This window comes from Benincasa hispida, chromosome 9 (genome assembly GCF_027475165.1).
Source record: "Benincasa hispida cultivar pf3 chromosome 9, pf3_genome.v1.1, whole genome shotgun sequence".
Taxonomy (NCBI): domain Eukaryota; kingdom Viridiplantae; phylum Streptophyta; class Magnoliopsida; order Cucurbitales; family Cucurbitaceae; genus Benincasa; species Benincasa hispida.
Window position 1 is genome coordinate 6,699,767 of NC_143486.1, and position 21,190 is coordinate 6,720,956.

Consider the following 21,190-nt stretch of genomic DNA (forward strand, 5'->3'; position numbering starts at 1 on the left):
AAGAAATTGACTTTTCCTTTTGGGACATCCAAACCCCTATATAGGATTTGTAATCCCTTTGGGCTTTTGCCTCAAATAGTACTTTGTTCTACCTGTATGATGTATTTATGAGATTTTTACGTGGACAATCATTCTACTCCATATTTCATAAATGTCGAAGGACCACATATTTAGAAACATGCAAAGAAACGGTTTTTTAAAAACCACTCACACATTTTATTTCTCAAAGAAAAAAAAAAACCATGCTTTTCTAAAACCACATACACTCTTTAAAGTTTAAAGAAACGGTAAATTCTCTATCCCACATTTTTACTTTCCCGAATTTATCTCTCCCACGTTTTTTACTTTTCCAAATATCCCATTCTCTCTCATCTCATCTAAATCTTCCCCGCCTCTTCCAAATATCACCATCGTCGGTGAGTGAGAGTTCGTCTTCCATTTATTTATTTTTATTTTTATTTTATTTTTTGTGTTTTTTGCTTCAATTTCTTCTTATCAGTCGATTTATTTCATTTTTTTTTCGTAATTCTTCTCTCTTTTCCGTTTTTTCTTCATTTTTTTCTCACTCTCTTTTTCTCTGTCTAGTAAATGCTATAATGAAATGTACTTCCATGTTTCTGTACCTCTTTTAGCAATTATTTTCTCAACCTTTTAAAAGATATTGTCTCATTCTTTCTTCTCAGCCTCATCTTCCATCTTTCGATTCTTAATTTCTTCTTTTTTCAATTTTTAATGCAGAGATCTCCCAAAACACCATTGAACTCATAAACCGTCATGGAGTTCAACGGGCGGAAGTGGCGAAAATGGGTTCCGATTTGGTGGTCCCCAAAATAGGGGCGGCGGCGAAATGGTAGGGTTGATAGAAAGAAAACATAAGGGCATAATAGGTATTTGTTTAAAAACGGAGGGCAAAGTAGGAAACGAAAAATTCTCCACCACTACCTCCTTTTAATATAGTATAGATTATTATTATTGTTACTACTTGTTAACGTTGTCAAGTGCAATCTCCTTCAAGTCTCTTTCAAAATTTCCTCATGTTATTTTATTCCTCAAATACCCTTTAGCACATTTGGTGGGTAGGTTTAGAATCTTAAATCTAAAAATGTTAAGTCTATATGATTAGGTTGGAAAGTTTAGATTGCCTGAATTTAAGAATACTGTATTTAAAGTACAGATTTTAAAGTTTAGTTTAAGAAGTCTGTGCGTGAAGTGGAAATGAAGTGTAAATTTATAAATATTTTGTTTGTGAAATATTTTCTTATATTTAATTATTGTGTATATTTTAGATTAGTTTAAATTTATCATATTAATTATTATTATATAGTTAAGTTTAAAATAAACAAACAAAATTTAGAAGAATATTTTTTTTAAAAAAAAATGAAATAGAGATTATGACTAAAATTATAATTTTATTTAATTTATTATTTTAATAATTTGATATGTAATTTTACTAGATTTGTAAATAAAATTTTATAGATTTTTGTCACTTTAACTAATTTGAAAATGATCAATGTTTTTTTTTCACCTAAAATTGAAATAAACTAGTATTTTAATATTAAATTTAATTATATATATATATATTAGCAGAATAAAAAATTATAAATTTTGATTTTTAGTTTTTATTTAGTAGTTAAGTTGTTTTAAACATTTTAGAACTTTACATAAGTTTTCAAGCTAGTTAAATTGACTGACGAAAAAAAATGAAAATGTTGTTAAATTGTATTAGGGCTTTCTAATCTATACAATTACATTTTAGTCTGTGTTTGGAATAATTTAGAAAAAAAATATCTTTCAATTTTTCATTTTTATTTAAATACTTTTAATAAAAACTCATTAAAATAAAAAACACACATGTATTGCAATTCTTTTTTTAAAGTGTTTTTATATACAAATTTGTCTAATTTATTATATATCGAGAATGTTTTTATTAATGTTTTTCAAGGTTGGCTGGTGTCGGTCATCAGAGGTGGTAGTCGAAGGTTGACCGACGAAGTTAGTGGTTGGAATTTCGCCTATGCGGGGAAGAGGGTTTGCTAGATGTTGGTCGATGGTGGTTGAAGTTGGCAAGTGACAGTCGAAGGTCCACCTCGATGGCTACCTAAGGGTGGGGGCCAGAGTTGGTTGGCAGTGGTCACTGAAGGGTGGCAGTCGAAGTTCGGTGGTAGTCGAAGTTGACCGGTGGTGTTCGGAGGTTGATCAACATACTTCCTAGATTAAATTTTTTTTTTTAAAAAAAAAAAAAAAAAAACATGGGTTTGAATAGTGTTTACTATTAAAATCCATGGGAAAAATATACAGGAAACCAAAGTTTCTAAATTCATGCTCCAAACAAAGGTTGGGATTAGGATGCCTAATCCATTCACTCTTGAAACAAACGCCTCATTCTTATCGTACTTCTCCACCCTTTTCGGTCCCCAACTTCTCGATTTTCTTAAATTTTTTTTCCTTTTGTTTTTTTGGAAAAGTATTATACTTATCGTTACCTATCTAATTTTTCTAACTTGCATTTAAAAACACGATAGAACTCTCAATAAAAGATTTTTTTTTCTAAAAAAAAAACTTTATAAGAACATTTTAAATTCTAACATTAACTAAAAAAATGGATATATAAGTCTATTCCTAAAATGTAACTGAATCATAAAAATGCTGTAGATCAATAATGTACTCTTAACACATTTTAAAACTCAATAAACATGTATAAATAAATTTATTTCCAATTTGTCGAGAGAACAAAATCTATTTTAAAAAATCAATCGAATGGTATACAGCATATTGAGAGTTTTCTCGATATATATTTTTAATAAGAATATTTGAGTAAGGAATGGATCTGTTAAGAATTTTAAAGCACATACTTCTTCCAATTGTAACGTTTTATATATATGTATATCGATTTTAATTAAATATAAAAAATCGATAATTATATTTTAGATATATCTATTTAGTTTATATAAAAATTAAAGTTAATTATAAATTTTGCTTAAGTCGTTTACAGATTACAAGGACATCATAAATCTTTTTAGTTCACTTAAAATGGATGAGAAGAACATAACTTCATTTTAATTTTTGTCACATTGGATTTTAATAAAATAACAAAAAAAATTAATAATAAATAAATATCAATGATTTTTTGTATATATATATTTAGGTAAATGATTCTATAAAGATTTATATTTCGTAATTATTATTACTTAATTAAGATATATATGAGAATATATTTAAAATTACATTTTTATGAAGGTTAAATTACACGTTTTGAAAATTGTAACTAATAAATTTATAAATTTTTAATTGTTGTCTTTAGGCCTTTAAAAATTTCTGATAAATATATATTTTTCAATTTAGATATAATATATCTCAAGAATATTAAAAATGTTTAAAATTAATTATTCTATTAGACAAAGATTATGTAAATTCTGTACTTAATAGATACATTGATTTTTAAAATGTGTCCAATTATACCTATTAAACAAAAGTTAAATTTAATGTCTAATATAACATATAACTTTTCACATTATGAAATACGTAAGAAAATCTAATGGATACAAAATTGATAAATTTTTAGAAATCTAAGAAACACAGAAAACGAGAACTTAGTGACATACTAAATATTTTTTTAAAATTTAGGAACTACATAAATCTAGAAGTTCATTATCTTTCTACAGTCTACTCACTTATCAAATATACGTCTGTTTCACATTAGAATATTAAAAAAAATGATAATTATGAATTATCTTTTATTATGTAATTAAAAGGGATGCATGAAGATAGATAGACTTAGAGTTTTGTAATAATAATTATTATTTTTTTTTTTTGAATGTAGGTATTTTTTTGACTAATATTTACCTAAATTTTTTAAAGAGTAAAATTAAATTGGGTTTTTACTAATTAAAAACCTTACTTTTTTTTTAGTTTCGAATTTCAAGAGTAAAATGAAAATTTATCGAGAGTGACGTGTCCTTTATATATAGTTGAGAAACGTGTTTTATATATATTTTAAAAATGAAAAATAAATTATTTAAACAAAAAACCTAGTCCCCGCCAAAAAAAGGATCAAGAGAACACGTGTTTTTTTCATTCAGGCTGGAACCAATAAATGAATTACACGTGTCAAACGAATAATGAAGGGCTATGTAGGCATAGCCACACAGGAAATTAATACGGATAGCGACAAGACAAAGGCGTCTAAGTGGGGGCGTGAGGGTTTGTCATCTTCTCCATTCCCCAATTTTCCACTCATGACTCCTCGCAACCGCATGATTGTATATTCCTTTTTCTTTTTAACATCCTTGTCTAAATACTACTTTTATCATTTTCTTTTCTTTTTAAAAATTTATGAAAAAAAATATATCTTTCTACTCTCTCAATTTCGAGGAGTGTGGGTGCATTTAATTTGTCGCGTTTTACATTGGTCAATTTAGTATCTAAGTTTTAAAAAACTTAGAGACTAAGAAAAACCTTTTAAACCCAATTTTGAAAACTTAGAGATTAAATTGGTTAATTTAAAACATAACGGACTAAATGCACCTATCCCTCAAAACTTAGGGGTTAAAAAGATATTTTCCCCACAGTTTAATTTCTATACATTCTATTGACACTCGGATCTCGTTTACATTGAAATTCAATTTGGGTCTTTGGTGGTCGTGACCTCCAACCTAGTTCTCTTTAATATAGTTTTAACATTCTTCGAGTTGACTTGCGTAAGAGATCTTTACATTGACGTAATGTCGAGCCTATTGCACTACGGTGCTTAAGTTAGTATAAGGAGTGACTAATTTAACTAGACAAAAAAAGAAGTAAGGTCAGGTCTATCATTTGAAGATTATTTCCTCTTCCCATGAGAGTAGTTGAATTGGGTTGTTTATAAGTATATTATCATCTGACACGCGTCTACAGTTATGTTTAAGATTGCAGGGTGTCAATCCAAATTTGGCTCAATTATTTTCTCGCTTTGTTATATATTCACTGGCCTTGTTGGTCGCCCTAAATCCTTGGGCATTGACATTTATTTTTCATGACGTAATTTCTCCTATGCCTTCTTAAAGTATCCTATGGGATTTGGGTCTGGACTTAGGCAACTCTCGATGCATTAAATATGTTTAATTTGGTTTATGTATTTTTAAAATATTTATTTTGATCTATTCGTTTTCATTTTGAAGGGACTAAAGTGTTTACTTTTTAAAAGTTTGATGACCAAAATGATCAAAGTGAACATTTTTAAAGTACATTGACCAATATAAAATAAAAGAACCTCAAAATATTGAGAGCAAATTGAATATTTTGAAAACACCAAAAAATATAGAGACTAAAATAAATTAAAATGAAAAGTACAAAAACCAAAATAGTATTTAAACTATCTTTCTCACAAATCTTTTAGTTTTTTTAGATAGTCTTTTTCTTTTTCTTTTCACCATTTTTTCCCTTTTTTAGGATACCACATGTGGGAAAATGGGAACTTGACGATGATTAATTTTACGTTAAAATATCTATTTAGTTCCTCTACTTTGAAGTTTGTTCAATTTTAGTTTTTGGACTTTTAATAAATTTTTATGAATCTCTTGACTAGAAATTTTGAAAATATATTCATATATTATATTTCATTTCATGAAAAGTTATCATTATTATTTAGTTAAATTTAACTTTGAGGGATCAAATTTGAAATTTATTAAAAAGGTACCTGGACTAAATTTGTCATTCGAAAATATAAGAATAAAAATGGAACAAAATTTAAAAGATCAAAATGATATTTGAAACTTGATTTTTTTTTTTTAATAAAAAAAACCTTATCTAAAAATATGTGGTTGTATAAAGCACTTGTCAAAAGAGAACTTTAGTGTAAAAACGAAATAAATTATCACAAGACGACATTTTTTATTTTTCTTTTATGTTTTTTTGAGAGAAACACCATCCACCTCAATAATGACACAGAATCTCCGTTAATGATGACGTTGATACAATTACAAAAGTTTTCCTTCCATACAAAGGAACTTATGTCAAAGCTTGAGTACCATCTCCTTTGGTAATCAGCTTTCAATATTTTTGTCATTTCATGAATTGTAATTTAAAATTTATCCCAAATTAGTAGGGTCGATTATAAAAAAGAAAATAATTAATAATGGATTTGAAAATCAACAATAATTGTGTTCTAGCGAAACCAAGTTCACTTCTAACATAACCTCAATTAAATCTCTTTTAAAATAGTAATAATAAAACACCACTCATTTTTCTCGAGTCCAAGTAGATCGTAAGTCAACATTCATACAATTCGTTGAACATTGAATTATATATTATTATTATTATTATTAGGAAAAAAACAAAGTAATCGAGCAAGGCCTAAAATCTTCACTTTGTTTTATATAATCATTTATTAGGGATCTTTTTAAATTAAAAAAAAAAATCCAAAAATATTTACACCTTATATAAAAAATTTTTGAAAATTCTTTGGAAACTTTTTGCTATAAAATATGAATATTTTTTTAATCCTTTTATTTATAAGAATTTTCATTTATTTATAATCTCCATACTTTTATGAAGTTTGCATTAATTTCATTGTTCATATGGTTGTAGTACGATAAAATTGACAACAACGACGAATTTATGAAGGGGCTAGGGGCACATGACTTCAATTGGTTTGGTTATATATAGCCTCTTTTGTTGATGATAAAAAAAAAAATGAATATTATTTTGGTCCCTATATTTTTAATTTTTGTTCATTTAAGTCCCTGTATTTTCAAAGTATTTATTTTAATCTTGATACTTTCAATTTTTGTCCATGTGCTTTCAACTTTGATTCATTTTAGTTATTGTACTTTCAAAAAATGACTATTTTAGTCTATTCATTTTCATTTCTACTTCATTTTTAAGGGATGAAAATGGTCACTTTTTTAAAGTTTGAGAACCAAAATGAACCAAAGTTGAAAGTACAGGAATTAAAATAAACATTTTAAAAGTACATAAACCAAAATAAATCAAAATTGTAAGTATAATGACCAAAATAAACGTTAAGTATAGGTTTCAAAATAAACAAAAGTAAAAAAAATATATGGACTAAAATAATATTTAAACTTAAAAAAATGATTTTAATTTTAACTATAAATTTATCGTTTTTAAGAAAAAAATAATTATGTGGATACCTTCGGTGTAACGACAGTTTGAGTTGCCTTCGTTTGTTTTTTAGTCCGGTTGCAGGTTCAAGCCCCCAAATGCATTTTTTCCCTTTTATTATTTTAATCTTTTATAAAAATAACTTTTAGAAAAAAACTTAATTCCATTTCAACTTTTCTCACATATAAATATTTCTTAATCTAAATGGTGCATTTCAAGTTACATTTATAAGAAGGTAAATTATAAGTTTAGTTTTTTTAAAATTGTGACTAATAAATTTTAAACTTTCAATTTTCGTTCTAACAAGTCACTCAAAAATATCTAATAAAACTATAATCTTTCAATTTTAAATCTTATAAATCTAAAAAAAAAAAAAAAAATGTTTAATAATGAACAATTTTATTAGACAAAAATGTTTGCTTCTAATCAAACAACACAATTTCAAATTTTTAGTTAATAGATACATTAATTTAAAAAAAAAAAAATCCAATGGTGTTTACTAGACACAAAGTCATGTGTAATGTCTAATAAAAATTTAGTGTTTTTTTTTTTATATATTTTAAATAATTAAGAGATTAAGAATCTATTAAATACAAATATTAAAAAAAATAGACATATTATAAAATTTTTAAAATTCAAGTATTATATATAGATACAAATAAAAAAGAATATGTACTATTTGGGTGTTGACACGGTCGGACAAAAATATTAAATGCCAATGTACCAAATTCTAAAGCATGCATCTAATTGCAATTATTGTAATATTACAAAATCATTTGATAGTGATATTAGCGAAAATTTTATCGTTCATTGTATGAGGTTAATTTTGGTAATTTATTAGAAAACAAGCCTAATAAAGTTAGTTAGGTTAATAAAGTTTCTTAATTTTCCAAAGTTGCATCCAAAGGATTGTTAATGATTGTGTTATCTCTCTTATCCTTGATTAGCACGTGAGGTAATGTGTTTTTTTTCGTTTAAAAAAAAAGTTTGGTACATGAATTATTGTCATATTTTACCCATAGTCAAAATTATTTACCATGATATCGGTTTCGTTTTCTAACTAGGTATTTTAAAAAAGATTTATCATTTTAGTTTAAACTTGTTTGAATTAACTTTTCAAGTAATTAAAAGTATTTTTTAGAAACAGTTAAGAAGTTAATCTTGAGGGACTCTTACACAACAAAATTTACAAATCAAACTCTTTAATGTGAAATTAAGATAATATTTAGATAAATTTATTGTTGCTTTAAAAAAATATGATGAAAAAGTAGATTAAAAAACAAGTACACGACTTGAACTTTCGATTTTGTATTTATATAACCCTAAACTTTCAAAATTACTCATTTTGTATCTATTCAATTTTCCTAACATATTCAATGTTTTTTTAAATTAATAAATTTTTCGGATAACAATTCTACTCAACTTTGAATTTTGTGCTAAATAGATATATGAAAAATATCAAAATAGATTCATGATCTATCAGACACATTGAAAATTTGGAGTATCGACATCAAATTTGAAAGATTTATGATGAATTAAATACTAGTTAAAGTTCAATAATTCAATAGATACAAACATGTCAAAATAAACTTAGTTAACTAGTAATTGACATTTCCATCATTTCTTGGAGTTATAAATTTGATCACTCAATCTTGCAATTGTTTTATTAAAAATCTTAAGTTTGAATATTCAAAGACATATGTTAGATACCTTTTAGGGACTGTTTGGGACGCTGAGATGATATAGGATGTGAGGAGTTCTGATGTCAAGAGAGTTTTGATGTCTGAGGAGTTTTGGTGTCTGTGTTTAGGTGTGTAGAGTTGTTATACTGAATTGATATGTCTGTGTTTGGGTGTGCAGAGTTGTTATGTCAGTGCTATCTGGTTCAGTTTTTGTACTTTATAATAATTTGCCTGTATGAACACTATTTTTTTTTTAAAAAAAAATCTTATAATCCAATTATTGTATCCATCATATTTGGAATAAGACATTGATTGCATTTTTTTTTTAATTTTTATTTTTTAAAAGTACATATTGTTGGAGATGATGCCCTAAAGTCTCGTGTCCTGTAGTTTGTAAACAGTTTGTACAAACGCTTGTGATGTATAATATATGATATTTACTTCACTTCTTGATTTTGTTCACTTTTGATGTTTTATTTGCTTTACCACAAACCAATAAACTAAAATCTCTGATTATCTTTATGTAAGTTAAGTATGTATGTGGGGACATACAAGTGGATCATGTATTAAGAGATAACCAAAATGGTATGTAGTATATGGATATAGGAGGGAAACCTTATCTTGGTAGTGCTATGGATGCAGCCTGATTTATGGAATAGTTACAAGTGTTGTGACTTGTCACAGATGGTCTGATCCTGATCATTCGTGTAGGGGACATACGAGCGGGGGCATTCTATACAAAGAGTTTGTATAAGACCTGACCACGAAGTGTTAACGTCTCGTTATATAACGTTGTTCATGATAAAGACTTTACTTCACTAGGATGACCATAGGTAACATGACCTCAATACTAAGTGAGTTGGGAACTCCTGCCATTGGAGGGCGGTCCTTTGATTTGCATGGGTGCGAGTGGCCAGGCCATCGACTAAAACCTACCACTTTGAGGATTCGTCTGATTTAGGGGTTGGGAACTCAACTACACAAGATGGAATTCACTCATTCCCCGAAGTAGGGGTAAGTAGATAGATAGCTCCCTTAAGGGCTGATTCCAGGGCTTGCACGATGTGGCGCTACACACCTTCTCATGGCCCGAGAGGTGTTCACACATAGTAGGACTATGTTATATTGTTAATTAGAGGAATCAGTGGTACTTAAGGAGTGAGATGTAACTACAGGAGCAAAACAGTAAATTAGCCCAGCTATACTTGTGAGCATTTGTGAAGGGTTATCGTACTCATGATTGATTATATCCGATGGACATAGAAATATATCTGTGGTAAGAAGAGTTCAGCTGTCGGTCTTTAGTGGAATGTCTGACAATTAACGGATGGTGGATCTCGTGGTTAAAGAGTTTAGTCAATTATTCACGTACCGATGGAGCTTCGAGCCATAAGTTCATAAGGTCCCCTTGGTAGCTTGGATACAAGTTGAGAATCAGTTTTTAAGTTAGTTTGAAATGTTCAAATTGACAAGAGGGAGTTCGATTATATATGATATAATTAAACTGGTCAATTATATATGATATGATTGACTAAATTTATGAGATACATTAATATGGAGGAAATTGGATATAAATATGATTTATATTAAGTAAAGGAGAAAACATTATGGTTGATATATGATATCAAACTATAGGTTATGAATATAATATGATTATATTTATTAATTTATTAATTGGACGACCATGAGATAATTGTCCACCGTTTTCTCCAAATTCATGCGTTAGTGAGAAGTTCATTTCAGTTTTCGTAACTGAAGAATAAAATGAAAATGGTTTTTATTTTGTAATATACACGCATAATTGCTCACGGTGTGATAAGTACTCCATCGCTTAGTGTTTGCAGTGCTTATACGATAGCGCTAGCTTACTAAACGATTGCACACCCGCACCCACGTTTTCCTAAACGACCGCGTACCATTTAATAGACGATCGCTTAGCACCTTAGCGTAACTAAACGATCGTATAGACGATCGTCAAGCTTTTACTACACGATCATGTACCGCGCACTAAACGATCAAGCACCCGATTATACGATAGTCTTTCCATTCTCCCACTTGCTTGATCTTAGTACACGATAGCCTTTCCTCCTCATCTCTACCAATCCCATCACAACCCACCCTTTGGATTTTCACTTCGAGAATACTGAGGCTTTGAGTGGTAGTTTTGTCCCCGTTTCCTGTTGTTTGAGTGAAGCTATTCGTGTAGATGACCGGGGTGTTGTTGGACGATTACTTGCTGGTTTTGCGAGAGTGAGAGGTCGTTCGTGGAGAGAGCGAGATTTCAAGTGAAGAAAAGTCTTCAACTAGTATGTTCTCATGATCTCTTGTTTATTTATCCTTTAAGCATGTCAGTAATTTAGTGTCGTTAATGCGTATTTGTATGTCTGAATGTCTATGTAAAAATTCTGTCATAATGAATTGGAAAGTTCCGCTTCCGCCCATAGGTACTCTTATATAAGAGTTCCTTCAATTGGTATCAGAGTCAGGTTTCTGATATTCCAAATTCATTGCTGTGAATTGCATTTACATTCTCAGTGGGTATTAACATATTTAGTCTCTGTTTAATTGTTAAATCATTTGTGGATGTGTGGATTAATGGAGTTTTCTGGGATGAACCTCGGTTTGTTAAATTCTTTTACATTTTCAGTTAATTGTAAAGATCCCTGTTTTTTGGGGCATAAGTAATTGCTATCGAGTCTGTAATTTCAAAGTTAGTTTAAGTTTTGAGTCGTTCGTGACAAAGTTTGGAGCAAGGGTTGCTGTTCTTCGCAGAAGACGACGACCAAGCGTTGGTCGAGTCGTGTAGACGATGAGGTAGACGATCGCTGAGTATCGGATATTCGAGTGTCGTTTAACGTGCATGTACACTAGACGATCGTATAGCTTAGCAAGCCTCATCGCTTCGTTACTAGAGATGTCCATGGGGTGGGGCGGGGCCGGAATGCCATTCCCCATCCCTGTTCCCCATTTCATTCCTCATCCCTGTGAAATTTCCCATGGGGACCAGAACGGGGATTCCCCGTTACCTTTTTTTTTGGTAAAAAGTCAATTAATTTAAATCATTAATGTGAGCAAATTTTAATTAAATAATCAACTTTATCACTAAATTTTTTATTATGGTTATTTTTATATGACAATTTAAATTTAAAGATAAATTACTCAAATTTTGGCCTAAAAAAGCTAATTATTTTTGTTTAGTAGAAAGAAATAAATATAAATCAAATTATTCACATATATAATCTAAAATTAAACATTCAATTTAAACATATTCATTATCTTTCTCAATAAATAATCAAATTTGAAATATAAATGTAATATTTATACAATAATAATAATAACATAACATTAAATAACTATTCTAAATAAATATGTAAAAGCTAATCAGGGCGGGGAGGGGAACCTGTTTAGCTCACGGGGAATTTTTCTCCCTCACTCCTTCCCCCATTCCCTGCCTAATTGGGGAATCCCCGCGGGGCCCCGTCCCCATGGGAAAATTAGACATCTTTATACTGACTATACGATTGCGGAGTAAATGCGTGGTAAACCGTTTACCATTAACGTGTTAAATGATCGTCTAGACGATCAGGCTTCGCGGCCTTGTTGTCATCTAAGTGATCGTTTAGCTTTCGCGCTATCGTATAGTGTGCGCTACACGATCGTTTACTTGGAGGTGTTTACTAAACGATGGAGCTTCGCTCGACGGTTCAAGACTCGGTTCCTGTGAACCGGTTTGCTCGGTGGAAAAATGTAATAGATAGAATTTTTTCATTCCAGTTTTGTGTTGGTTCATCCCAGTCCATTAATCTGTGGTTTTAATACATTAGATGTATGTTTAATTTATATGCCATATGGTATGCACATATAGAAAACCCACCTTAGGTTATGCATTGGTCATGCATTATCTCTTTATTATGAGTATTATGATTTAGAGAAGCATGATTTAAAGTACGTAAGAGCATGCTCATGCATCATATAATATAAAAATTATATTTATGCATGCATAAAAAGCATTAACATGCATCATCTTTATATTATAATGGTTATAGTATAAGGGTGTATGGAAAACATGTTTGCTTGGTTGTTACTTTTATATAAAAGTTATGTATAGTAATGACCGGACATTTCATGAAGCATGACACATATGTTACTTTATAAGCGTTATAAATACCTTGTTGTATGGCAATGTGTTTTAATTGTTTCTTTTTAAAGGTTAAAGAGAAATTAGAACTAAAAGCAATAAGAAAGACATGCGTGCTCACTTAGGTTTAATTCATGGTTTTAAAATGTTTACAACTTAGATAACATAGACCTAAAATCATAGTTCTAATATGATTAGCAACCCTTAGGCTTTAATCTTTTAACCAGTTTAATAGGATTAAACTGACTAATAAAAGGTTAAAGTGTAGCAAATCTATCTATAAGGGACCTTTTTATAAGGCGGGTTCTGTCTAGACTAGGGTATTTAAGTTAACGGAAACGTAATACCCCTACCTGGGAACCTACCTAGAAGGTAAATTAGATAGATTTGATGCATGCATGCAAGTTAAGGACAATCCATTAAAGTGTTTAAATGTGACTACTTGAGCTTGTTTTTTTTCATAGATAAAAGTTGTTTATGAGTGGACTTTATAAATGACTTAGACTAAAATCAGTAGTCGGATTGTCTAAGTTAATGAACCCTAGGTAGAACATTTAGTGGGAGGTACTTGGGGCATATGATGCTTCATTTAAACCTTTCACGTTTCTCCCTTATCGTCCATACCCGTGAGATCTACTCTCGGCCTGGTGGCACCCTGGGAGTGTCCCCCTAAAGGATGGTGTTTGGGTAGGTCAATATCAAGGTGGATGGAGAGAATGTTCATAGTAAGTGGGAGCGGGAAGTGCGATAACATATCCCACGGTCTTTCTCGCTGGATTGAATAAAGTTTATGCGTATCACCTCGAGGCACCCTGGGAGTGTCCCCCCTATAAAGTGACAGTTTTTCGCGTTTCTTTATTTGATCTCCTGTAAGAGGATAAGGTTACTAGTCTCTTGTCCTAATCTGCTTCTTCCCTACGGTGGGCTTATTAGAGCGGGACTCTGGCGCCGAAAATGAGGGATCACACTTACGCAGAATTGTTAAGAGTTAACAGTTCTGGACCAAATAAATGGTGACTGCTAGGTTTAGTTCCAAGAGTTGGTTTTACCTGATGGTTAAGAATGTCTCATCCCAGTGAAGGGGCATCTTATCACCCCACCGGTAACGTTTGTCCTATTAGGTTTTATGTCCTAAAACTCGTGGTATGTAAACAATGGAACTTATTATGAAAATTCAATAAAGATGTTATTGAATAGATCTATTGCTTGAATAGAAATCCAATAAACCTAAAAGTCCCTTGACTATTGGATGAGTACTTAAACTTTATGTGGAGACATAAAGGTGGATCAGGTTCGAGTAAATAATCAAAATGATCTATAGTACATGGATAAGGTTGGGTACCTTATTCTGATAACACTATTTGATACAGCCTACTCTGTAGTTGTTACAAGGAGTTGTAAAGTACTACAAACGAAGTGATCCTAATTCGTTCATGTTAGACATGAGGAGTGGGGGTGTCCTTGTGCAAAAGAGTTTGTACAAGATCGGACCACGAAATGAGTCACTCTTACTTTATAATGCTGTTTATTGTTTAAGACTAACTATTTCAAAGCGATGACCTAGGTAACTTGACCTTAATTCTGAGCTAACTATGAACTCCTGTTTATCTAGGATTGCCCTTAGATTTGCATAGGTGAAGGTTGGCTCAACAACACTGACTCAATATAACTGCCATTTCAGGGGTAAGACTGGATAGATAGCTGGGGACATAGGGTGCAAGAGGGAATTCACTCCTACCCGCTTTAAGGATAGTAGAGAGGTTATTCCCTTAAGTTCTAATTCTGGGACTTGAACAAGGGATCTTGCCCTCTTATTTGGCATGAGAGGGATTTGGTTTTGTGATTGGATCATAAAACAATTGTTAGGTAATTTTGGGGGTAAAATAGAGATTTGACCCAGCCGTTATTACGAATAACTTGTGAAGGGTTAACTTACTGATCATGGTTATATCGAGTGGACATAATATATCTACAGTGAGGGGAGTTCAACTATGGGCTTTAGTGGAGTGACCCATTAGTTAATGAATGGGGGTTAGATCGGTTTAATGAGTTTACCTGATTAATCTCGGATCGTTGGAGCCCATGATGTGTAGGTTCATGAGGTCTCCCTACTAGCTCGGAAATGGAATAACTCTAGAGTAGCATGATAAGTTAATTTGAAACGTTCAAATTAGAATCAAACGGAATTGGAAAAAATATATTTAAATATATGAAGATGAATTTATGTAAAAATTAATTTAATATTGGATATTAAATTAATTGAAATTAAATAATTATTTATTAATTTTATTAGAAAAATAATTTATGAAATTAATTTGTAAAATTAACAGATTTTGATTTTAGAAATAAAATATGATTTTAAAATCAATTTTGGATTTTTGGAAATTAAAAAATAAAAAAAAAATTGAAAAATGAGTTTTTTCAAGTCATCTTCAAAGTAGCTTACAAAGAACTCACCTTCTCCTTTAGTTTACTCCAAGCATGAGCTGCATCTTATGCAACACATCTTTTTGCATGATAGTCTGCAATATATTGAAAAGATTGTAGTGAAGAATGAGTGATGAACCAACTGAATTTTTCCTTGAAAAATCAGATAAAGAAGGTGTTGTTCAATGGGTTGGTTCAGTGAGCTTTCTCCATATTCCCTTTGATTCTAGCTTATTTTTAGTCCCACAATTCAATCTAGAGTACAAAGAGGAAAGTAGAGAAGATCTTGTGGTGGTCTACACAAGGATTCAGAGGATTTTGTAGCTGGAAATGGAAATTTCGTTGGTTCGGCCAAGGCATGTTCATGAAACCCATTATACTCTGTTTTTAGCATGCTTCTTTTCAACCAAAATTAATGAATTAGAATGCTTATGGATCCTGATTTCTTCCACTGGGTACTGGTGTCGATCCAACATGTCTTGCCTCGTTGGGGCATCATTGTAAAATAGAAGTCTTAAACACTTAGGGTACTTGGAATCTATTTTGCTAAAATTAATTGGATAAAATGTGGTTTAGCAAAGTCTTATAAAAGTTTGTTCCTTTTTTAGCAACAAGTTTTAAAATGGCTACAGCCACTATAGTTTTGCTTAGTGTCGAAAAACTGACTGGAGACAACTTTTCCAGTTGGAAACATATGATCACGACGATATTCATCATCGAGGATCTAATATTTGCCTTTACGGAGGTCTGTCCTCCTATTCCAGCTCCCAATGCCACTCGAAATGTTCAGAAGGCGTACGAGCGATGGACACGAGAAAATAAGAAGGCCTGAACCTATATCTTGGCTAACCTGAGTGATGTATTAGTTAAGAAGCATGAGCCCATGGTCTTAGCGCGTGAGATAATGGAGCCCCTGTAGGCGATGTTCGGACAACCGTCTGGACAGCTCAGGCACGAGGCTCTAAAATACATCTTCAACTCCAAAATAGAGGAAGACACCTCTATTCGTGAATATGTGCTTAACATGATGGTCCACTTCAATGTGGCAGAGATGAATGAATCTAGAATCGATGAGGGTAGTCAGGTTAGCATCATCCTTCATTCTTTGTCGGAGAGCTTCATCTGCTTTGTTAGTAATGCGATTGTTAACAAAGTGGAATATACCCTTACAACTCTCCTCGATGATTCTGTATTCAGGGTTGGATATTTGAATCTTCATCCTCTTAATTAAAGGTATATCCTAAATCAGTTTAACCAAGCCCGTGTTCTCAATTAGAATTAGATAGGCATAATTTTCAGTGACATTCAATTTTTTTTATGTAATTTAAATTCAATTATGTCGTTGGGAATTATTTTGAATTTTGGAGGTTGAATTGAATTATTGTGGAAGGATAATTCAATTTCTAAATTTTACTCAGTGAAGAATTTTGGAATTTAGGTTTTAATTTAAGGAGAATTTGAGATTTATTTCAAAATTGATTTGATTTGGAAAATTGGATTAAAATTGGAAATTTCGATTTTTTTTAATGGTTTGTAGAAGATAATTAAATTTAAATCGACTTATTGGGATAATTTATTTAAATATATTTTTCCAAAAGGATTTAGAACTTAAAATCCAAAAAGGATTTGGATTTTTGGAATTTAGAGAAAGGGAAGGAAAAAAGTTTATACATACATACATATGTATAAGTTTCGAATTAAGTTAAAGGAGAGAAAAAGAAAAAGAAAAAGAAAGTTAAGTTTGTTTCTTCTTCGTATGTGTGAGAGCATAACCCTTGCTCCCTCCCTTTTCTTTTCTTTTCTGCCGTTCACATCTCATACCTCAAGCGCGCCACTCTTTTTCTTAACCATCTAACCTAGCCGCTAGCCCCTTTGTCGCTTATAGTCGCTGTCCATCGCTCGGGTTCTAGCCACCGTCATCTATTGTCGCCGCCTCCCTATCTTCTACCTACCTAGCTGGTCAAACTTTTTCTTCTCACACACGTTCAGTCGTCGTTTAGCTGCGCCACCCTTGTTCCAGATCTAAGCTAGTCGTCTGCCGCTCTTCTTTCGGATGCCACCGCTATCGAGTTCACCATCGTCACTGATTTCATCGAAATCTTACTTTTGGGATAAGATTTAATTAAATAAATAGGTTTCCTGGAGATTCTTAAATACCCAAAAAGGAAAACGTTTGGTTCCAAATTGTTAACACCCATTAGATTTTGGATTTCAGATTGGAAGATTTAGGCATTGTGAACCGCTGTCCAACAAGTTTGGATTTGGTTCCGTCAAGATTTTGATAAGTTTTTTATGAGATCTTGTGAACCTTGGTTACACATTCAATTTTAGTTGGATTTTAGCTTTACCCATGGATTTTGGATCCTAATTGTTAAGTATTGGTGGATGGTCCAAAATCGGGTTGATTTGGAGGATTGGAAGTAACATTGGATTTCCAACCACACTTTGGGTTAAGTTATTTTGGATTAAATTTTGGTTATTTTAGCGATTGGTTATTGCCTAAAATTGGGTTTTGCTCTAGGCTTTAATTCATGATTTTTGTGTGTGGAGGTTTTGTCGTATTGACATGTTTTGGCCTAATTTGAGGTAAATAATCTTACTACTGGAACCGCCTTTTGATGACATGGAGAAAAGCATGTCATCTTAGGTCTTTTACTTAGAATTATGAAGGTTGTTAGGCAGAATATGTGACAATCATGTTAGGAATTCACACGAAAATGAGCTTGCGTCGATCAACATGTCGAATATCAGCTAACCCGTTATTTTGCATTAGTTATGCGTTCAACGTTCTATTTTTATACCTAAAGCAGGAAATGGACGCAAACGCGGAAACCGGACCACCGCATGCGGAGAAACACTCCATCGCAAATGCAAACGCATCGATCAACGCATGGATGTTGTGGTAATCATCCATATGCGTCCATCGCATGGGAGTTGCGCTCGTTAAGCGATTACAGTCATCATGTAGAGTTGCAGTATTAAGCGAATGCGACCATTGAATGATTGCGGCTACGCGACAACACATTCTAATGGGATCAATGCAAGGTTGGTGGAATGAACGCATCAACGCATCTACCTCGAGAAAAACCAAAAGATGATGTTGACATTTCACCTACCACGCCATTAGTGGCAGAGGTTCAGAAACGACTAACACGTCGAACGTCAGACTCAGAGCACTCCAATTAATTAGGGGTGGACAACAAAATTGCTCAAACCGAATCGATTTATAAGCAAAACCAAATTTTTTGGTTCGATGCGGTTCGTTGGGCTGTTGAAACGGAATTTAAACGGTTCGGTTTGGTTCAAAGCTTGAAAATCGATTTCTAAACCGAATCGAATCGTTTAAATATAAATTTATATAAAATTATAAAATTATATATATAATATAAATATTTATTTAATAATAAAGAACCTAATTTAACTCAGCGCCAGCCCAGCCCAGCGGACACGGACAACGATTCCATTCCACCCTTCATGCATTCACTATAGGATCGCAACGCTTCCGAAAGGAGAATTTCTAGGGTTTCTTTTCTTGCCGCCGCGTTGCCGCCGTTCTTCTTTCGTTGACTAGACTAGAGGAAAGTTTCGCGGGATGTCGTTCTTCTTTCATGAACCAGAGGACTGTCGCTCCTGCCGCTTTCGAAAGACTTTTGCCTCGTCGTCGCCATCCTTCTTTCGTAGACCGTCGCTTCCATTCTACTTTCGCCATTCTTCTTTCGTAGTTTCTTCGTTCTTCTTCTGTTTGTTTCGTTCGAGCCAGTCCATGTAAAATTTTCGCTGCTTCGTTCGCTTCCTTCGTGAACCAGAGGTAAATAATGAAATTTTAGGTAACTAAAATAAAATTTAACTCTAGTACTCATCCGATTAACTCTAGTACCACATTAATAATGAAATGTTAGGTAAATAAAATTTGGTTCGTGCTCACATCGCCACCCGCCGGCCGCAGCTCGTCCTCATCCGAATTATTTGGTTCGAGCGAGTCCTCATCCGATTGAATTATTGAAATTTTAGATAAATAATTTGTTGTTGTGTTTAAATTTTTAGTTTAAGTAAATGATTTTGTTTGATGGTAATAAGTTCTCTCTATTTTTCCTTTTATAGGTACCATCCATCTATCACAATGAGCTTGAGCAAGAGCAATGATTCCAATGATGATGTTGTTGTGATGCCATCAGTACCACCACCACCACGAAAAAACGAAAATGAGGAGACAGTTTCAAAGCATACAAGTGGATGAAAGAGGAAAAATTCATCTATGGTATGGGATCACTTTAATAAATGTTCTAAATATAGTGATGATGATCCGCATGCTAAATGTAACCATTGTGGTATGGTGTATGCATGTCATCCTAGAAGGAATGGAAATTCAACTATGAGAATACATATTGAACACTACTGTAAAAAAAATCCTTATCAGATTAACAAGTATAAGTTAGATGTAACACAAATTAAGTTGGTTTTTAAGAACAATGAGGGATTTGGAGAAAATTCACAATCAAATTCATCCCTTAGTTACAAGATGTTTACTATGAGAGTGCTCGTAGACTACTTGCTGAGATGATTATTATAGATGAGTTGCCATTTAAATTCGTGGAGAACCAAGGGTTTAAGAGGTTTCTGAATGGGACTTTGACGTTAGTAGAACCTAATTTTGTTCTTCCTTCTCGAAAAACAATTGATAAGGATATTTTGGGAATTTATGATAGTGAGAAAGAGATGTTGAAGGGCATTTTTGTGAAAGAATGATATAGAGTGTCACTCACAACCGATACGTGGTCATCAATCCAAAATATGAACTATTTGGTTTTGACTGCACACTATTAATAAAGATTGGAAATTGCATAAGAGAATTCTTAATTTCACCCAAATTGAGAATCATAGAGGGGAAACGATAGGAAAAGAGGTTGAAAAATGTCTAAAACAGTGGGGTATTGAAAAGGTTATGACATTGACAGTTGATAATGCTTCGTCAAATGATACTGTCATTGCTTATTTGAAGAAGCATTTTAAGAATGGGTTGATGTTAGATGGTGAGTTGTTGCATGTTTGATGTTGTGCACATATATTGAACTGAATTGTATGCGATGGCCTAAAAGATATTAATGATTCATTGGTTCGAATTCGAGATGCTATGAAGTTTGTTAGATCTTCTCCTGCTAGACTTGTCACATTTAAGAAGTGGATCACAGAGGATAACATAGATAGTAAAAGTATGTTGTGTCTTGATGTTCCAACTAGATGGAATTCTACCTATTTGATGCTTGAGGCTGCTGTAAAATTTGAAAAGACATTTGAGAGGTTAGAAGACTACGACACAGTCTACATGAATGAGGAGGAAAAACCAACCACCAGGGATTGAAAAATTGCGAGAATATTTACCAAATTCTTGTCAGTGTTCTATGAAGTAACTGTTAGGCTTTCAAGGTCTTTGTATGCTACTTCCAATATAGTCTTCCATGAGATTAGTATTGTTCAGAATTGCATCAGAAAATATTCAATTGCAACTGGTTCTAATGATGTACTTTTGCAAGAAATGGCAATGAAAATGTAAGAAAAGTTTGATAAGTATTGGGGAAAAAGAGATAGAACAAATTTATTCTTGTATGTTGCCTTCGTTTTGGACCCTCATTATAAGATGAAATTTCTTTTCAATTTTCTAAATCAATTATTTGATGTTGATGTGGCAAAAGCCATAGGAAGTAAGGTAGAAGGTGTTTTGAGAACATTGTTCAATGAATACAATTTGTCACTATCAATTGCTAATAAGGGTCAATCTTCATGTACCATTAAAAGTTCTCCATTTAGAACTTCAAGTGCAAATGCTTCAGAGATTTTCCATTTT

At 32.0% G+C, this 21,190-nt stretch overlaps 1 protein-coding gene and 1 long non-coding RNA gene across 2 annotated transcripts; both read left to right on the forward strand.

Annotated features, from left to right (window-relative positions):
* Window positions 1-298: 298 nt before the first annotated feature.
* On the forward strand, window positions 299-2,418 carry LOC150033604 (uncharacterized). Its single transcript, XR_016532341.1, has 3 exons — window positions 299-416; window positions 739-850; window positions 1,943-2,418. It is a non-coding gene; the product is annotated as an uncharacterized LOC150033604 (long non-coding RNA).
* A 17,872-nt stretch (window positions 2,419-20,290) lies between these two features.
* Window positions 20,291-20,707, forward strand: LOC150033605 (zinc finger BED domain-containing protein RICESLEEPER 2-like). Its single transcript, XM_090316988.1, has 2 exons — window positions 20,291-20,378; window positions 20,445-20,707. Exons 1-2 carry the CDS (start codon window positions 20,291-20,293, stop codon window positions 20,705-20,707), a joined length of 351 nt encoding a protein of 116 aa, XP_090173114.1.
* The last annotated feature ends 483 nt before the right edge of the window (window positions 20,708-21,190 follow it).

Excerpts from the sequence above, each read along its gene's own strand:
- LOC150033605 (XM_090316988.1), top strand. The coding sequence starts at position 20,291 with ATGACATTGACAGTTGATAATGCTTCGTCAAATGATACTGTCATTGCT. Across the intron at positions 20,379-20,444 it reads GAATGGGTTGATGTTAGATG|ATATTAATGATTCATTGGTT; the intron begins GTGAGTTGTTGC and ends ATGGCCTAAAAG.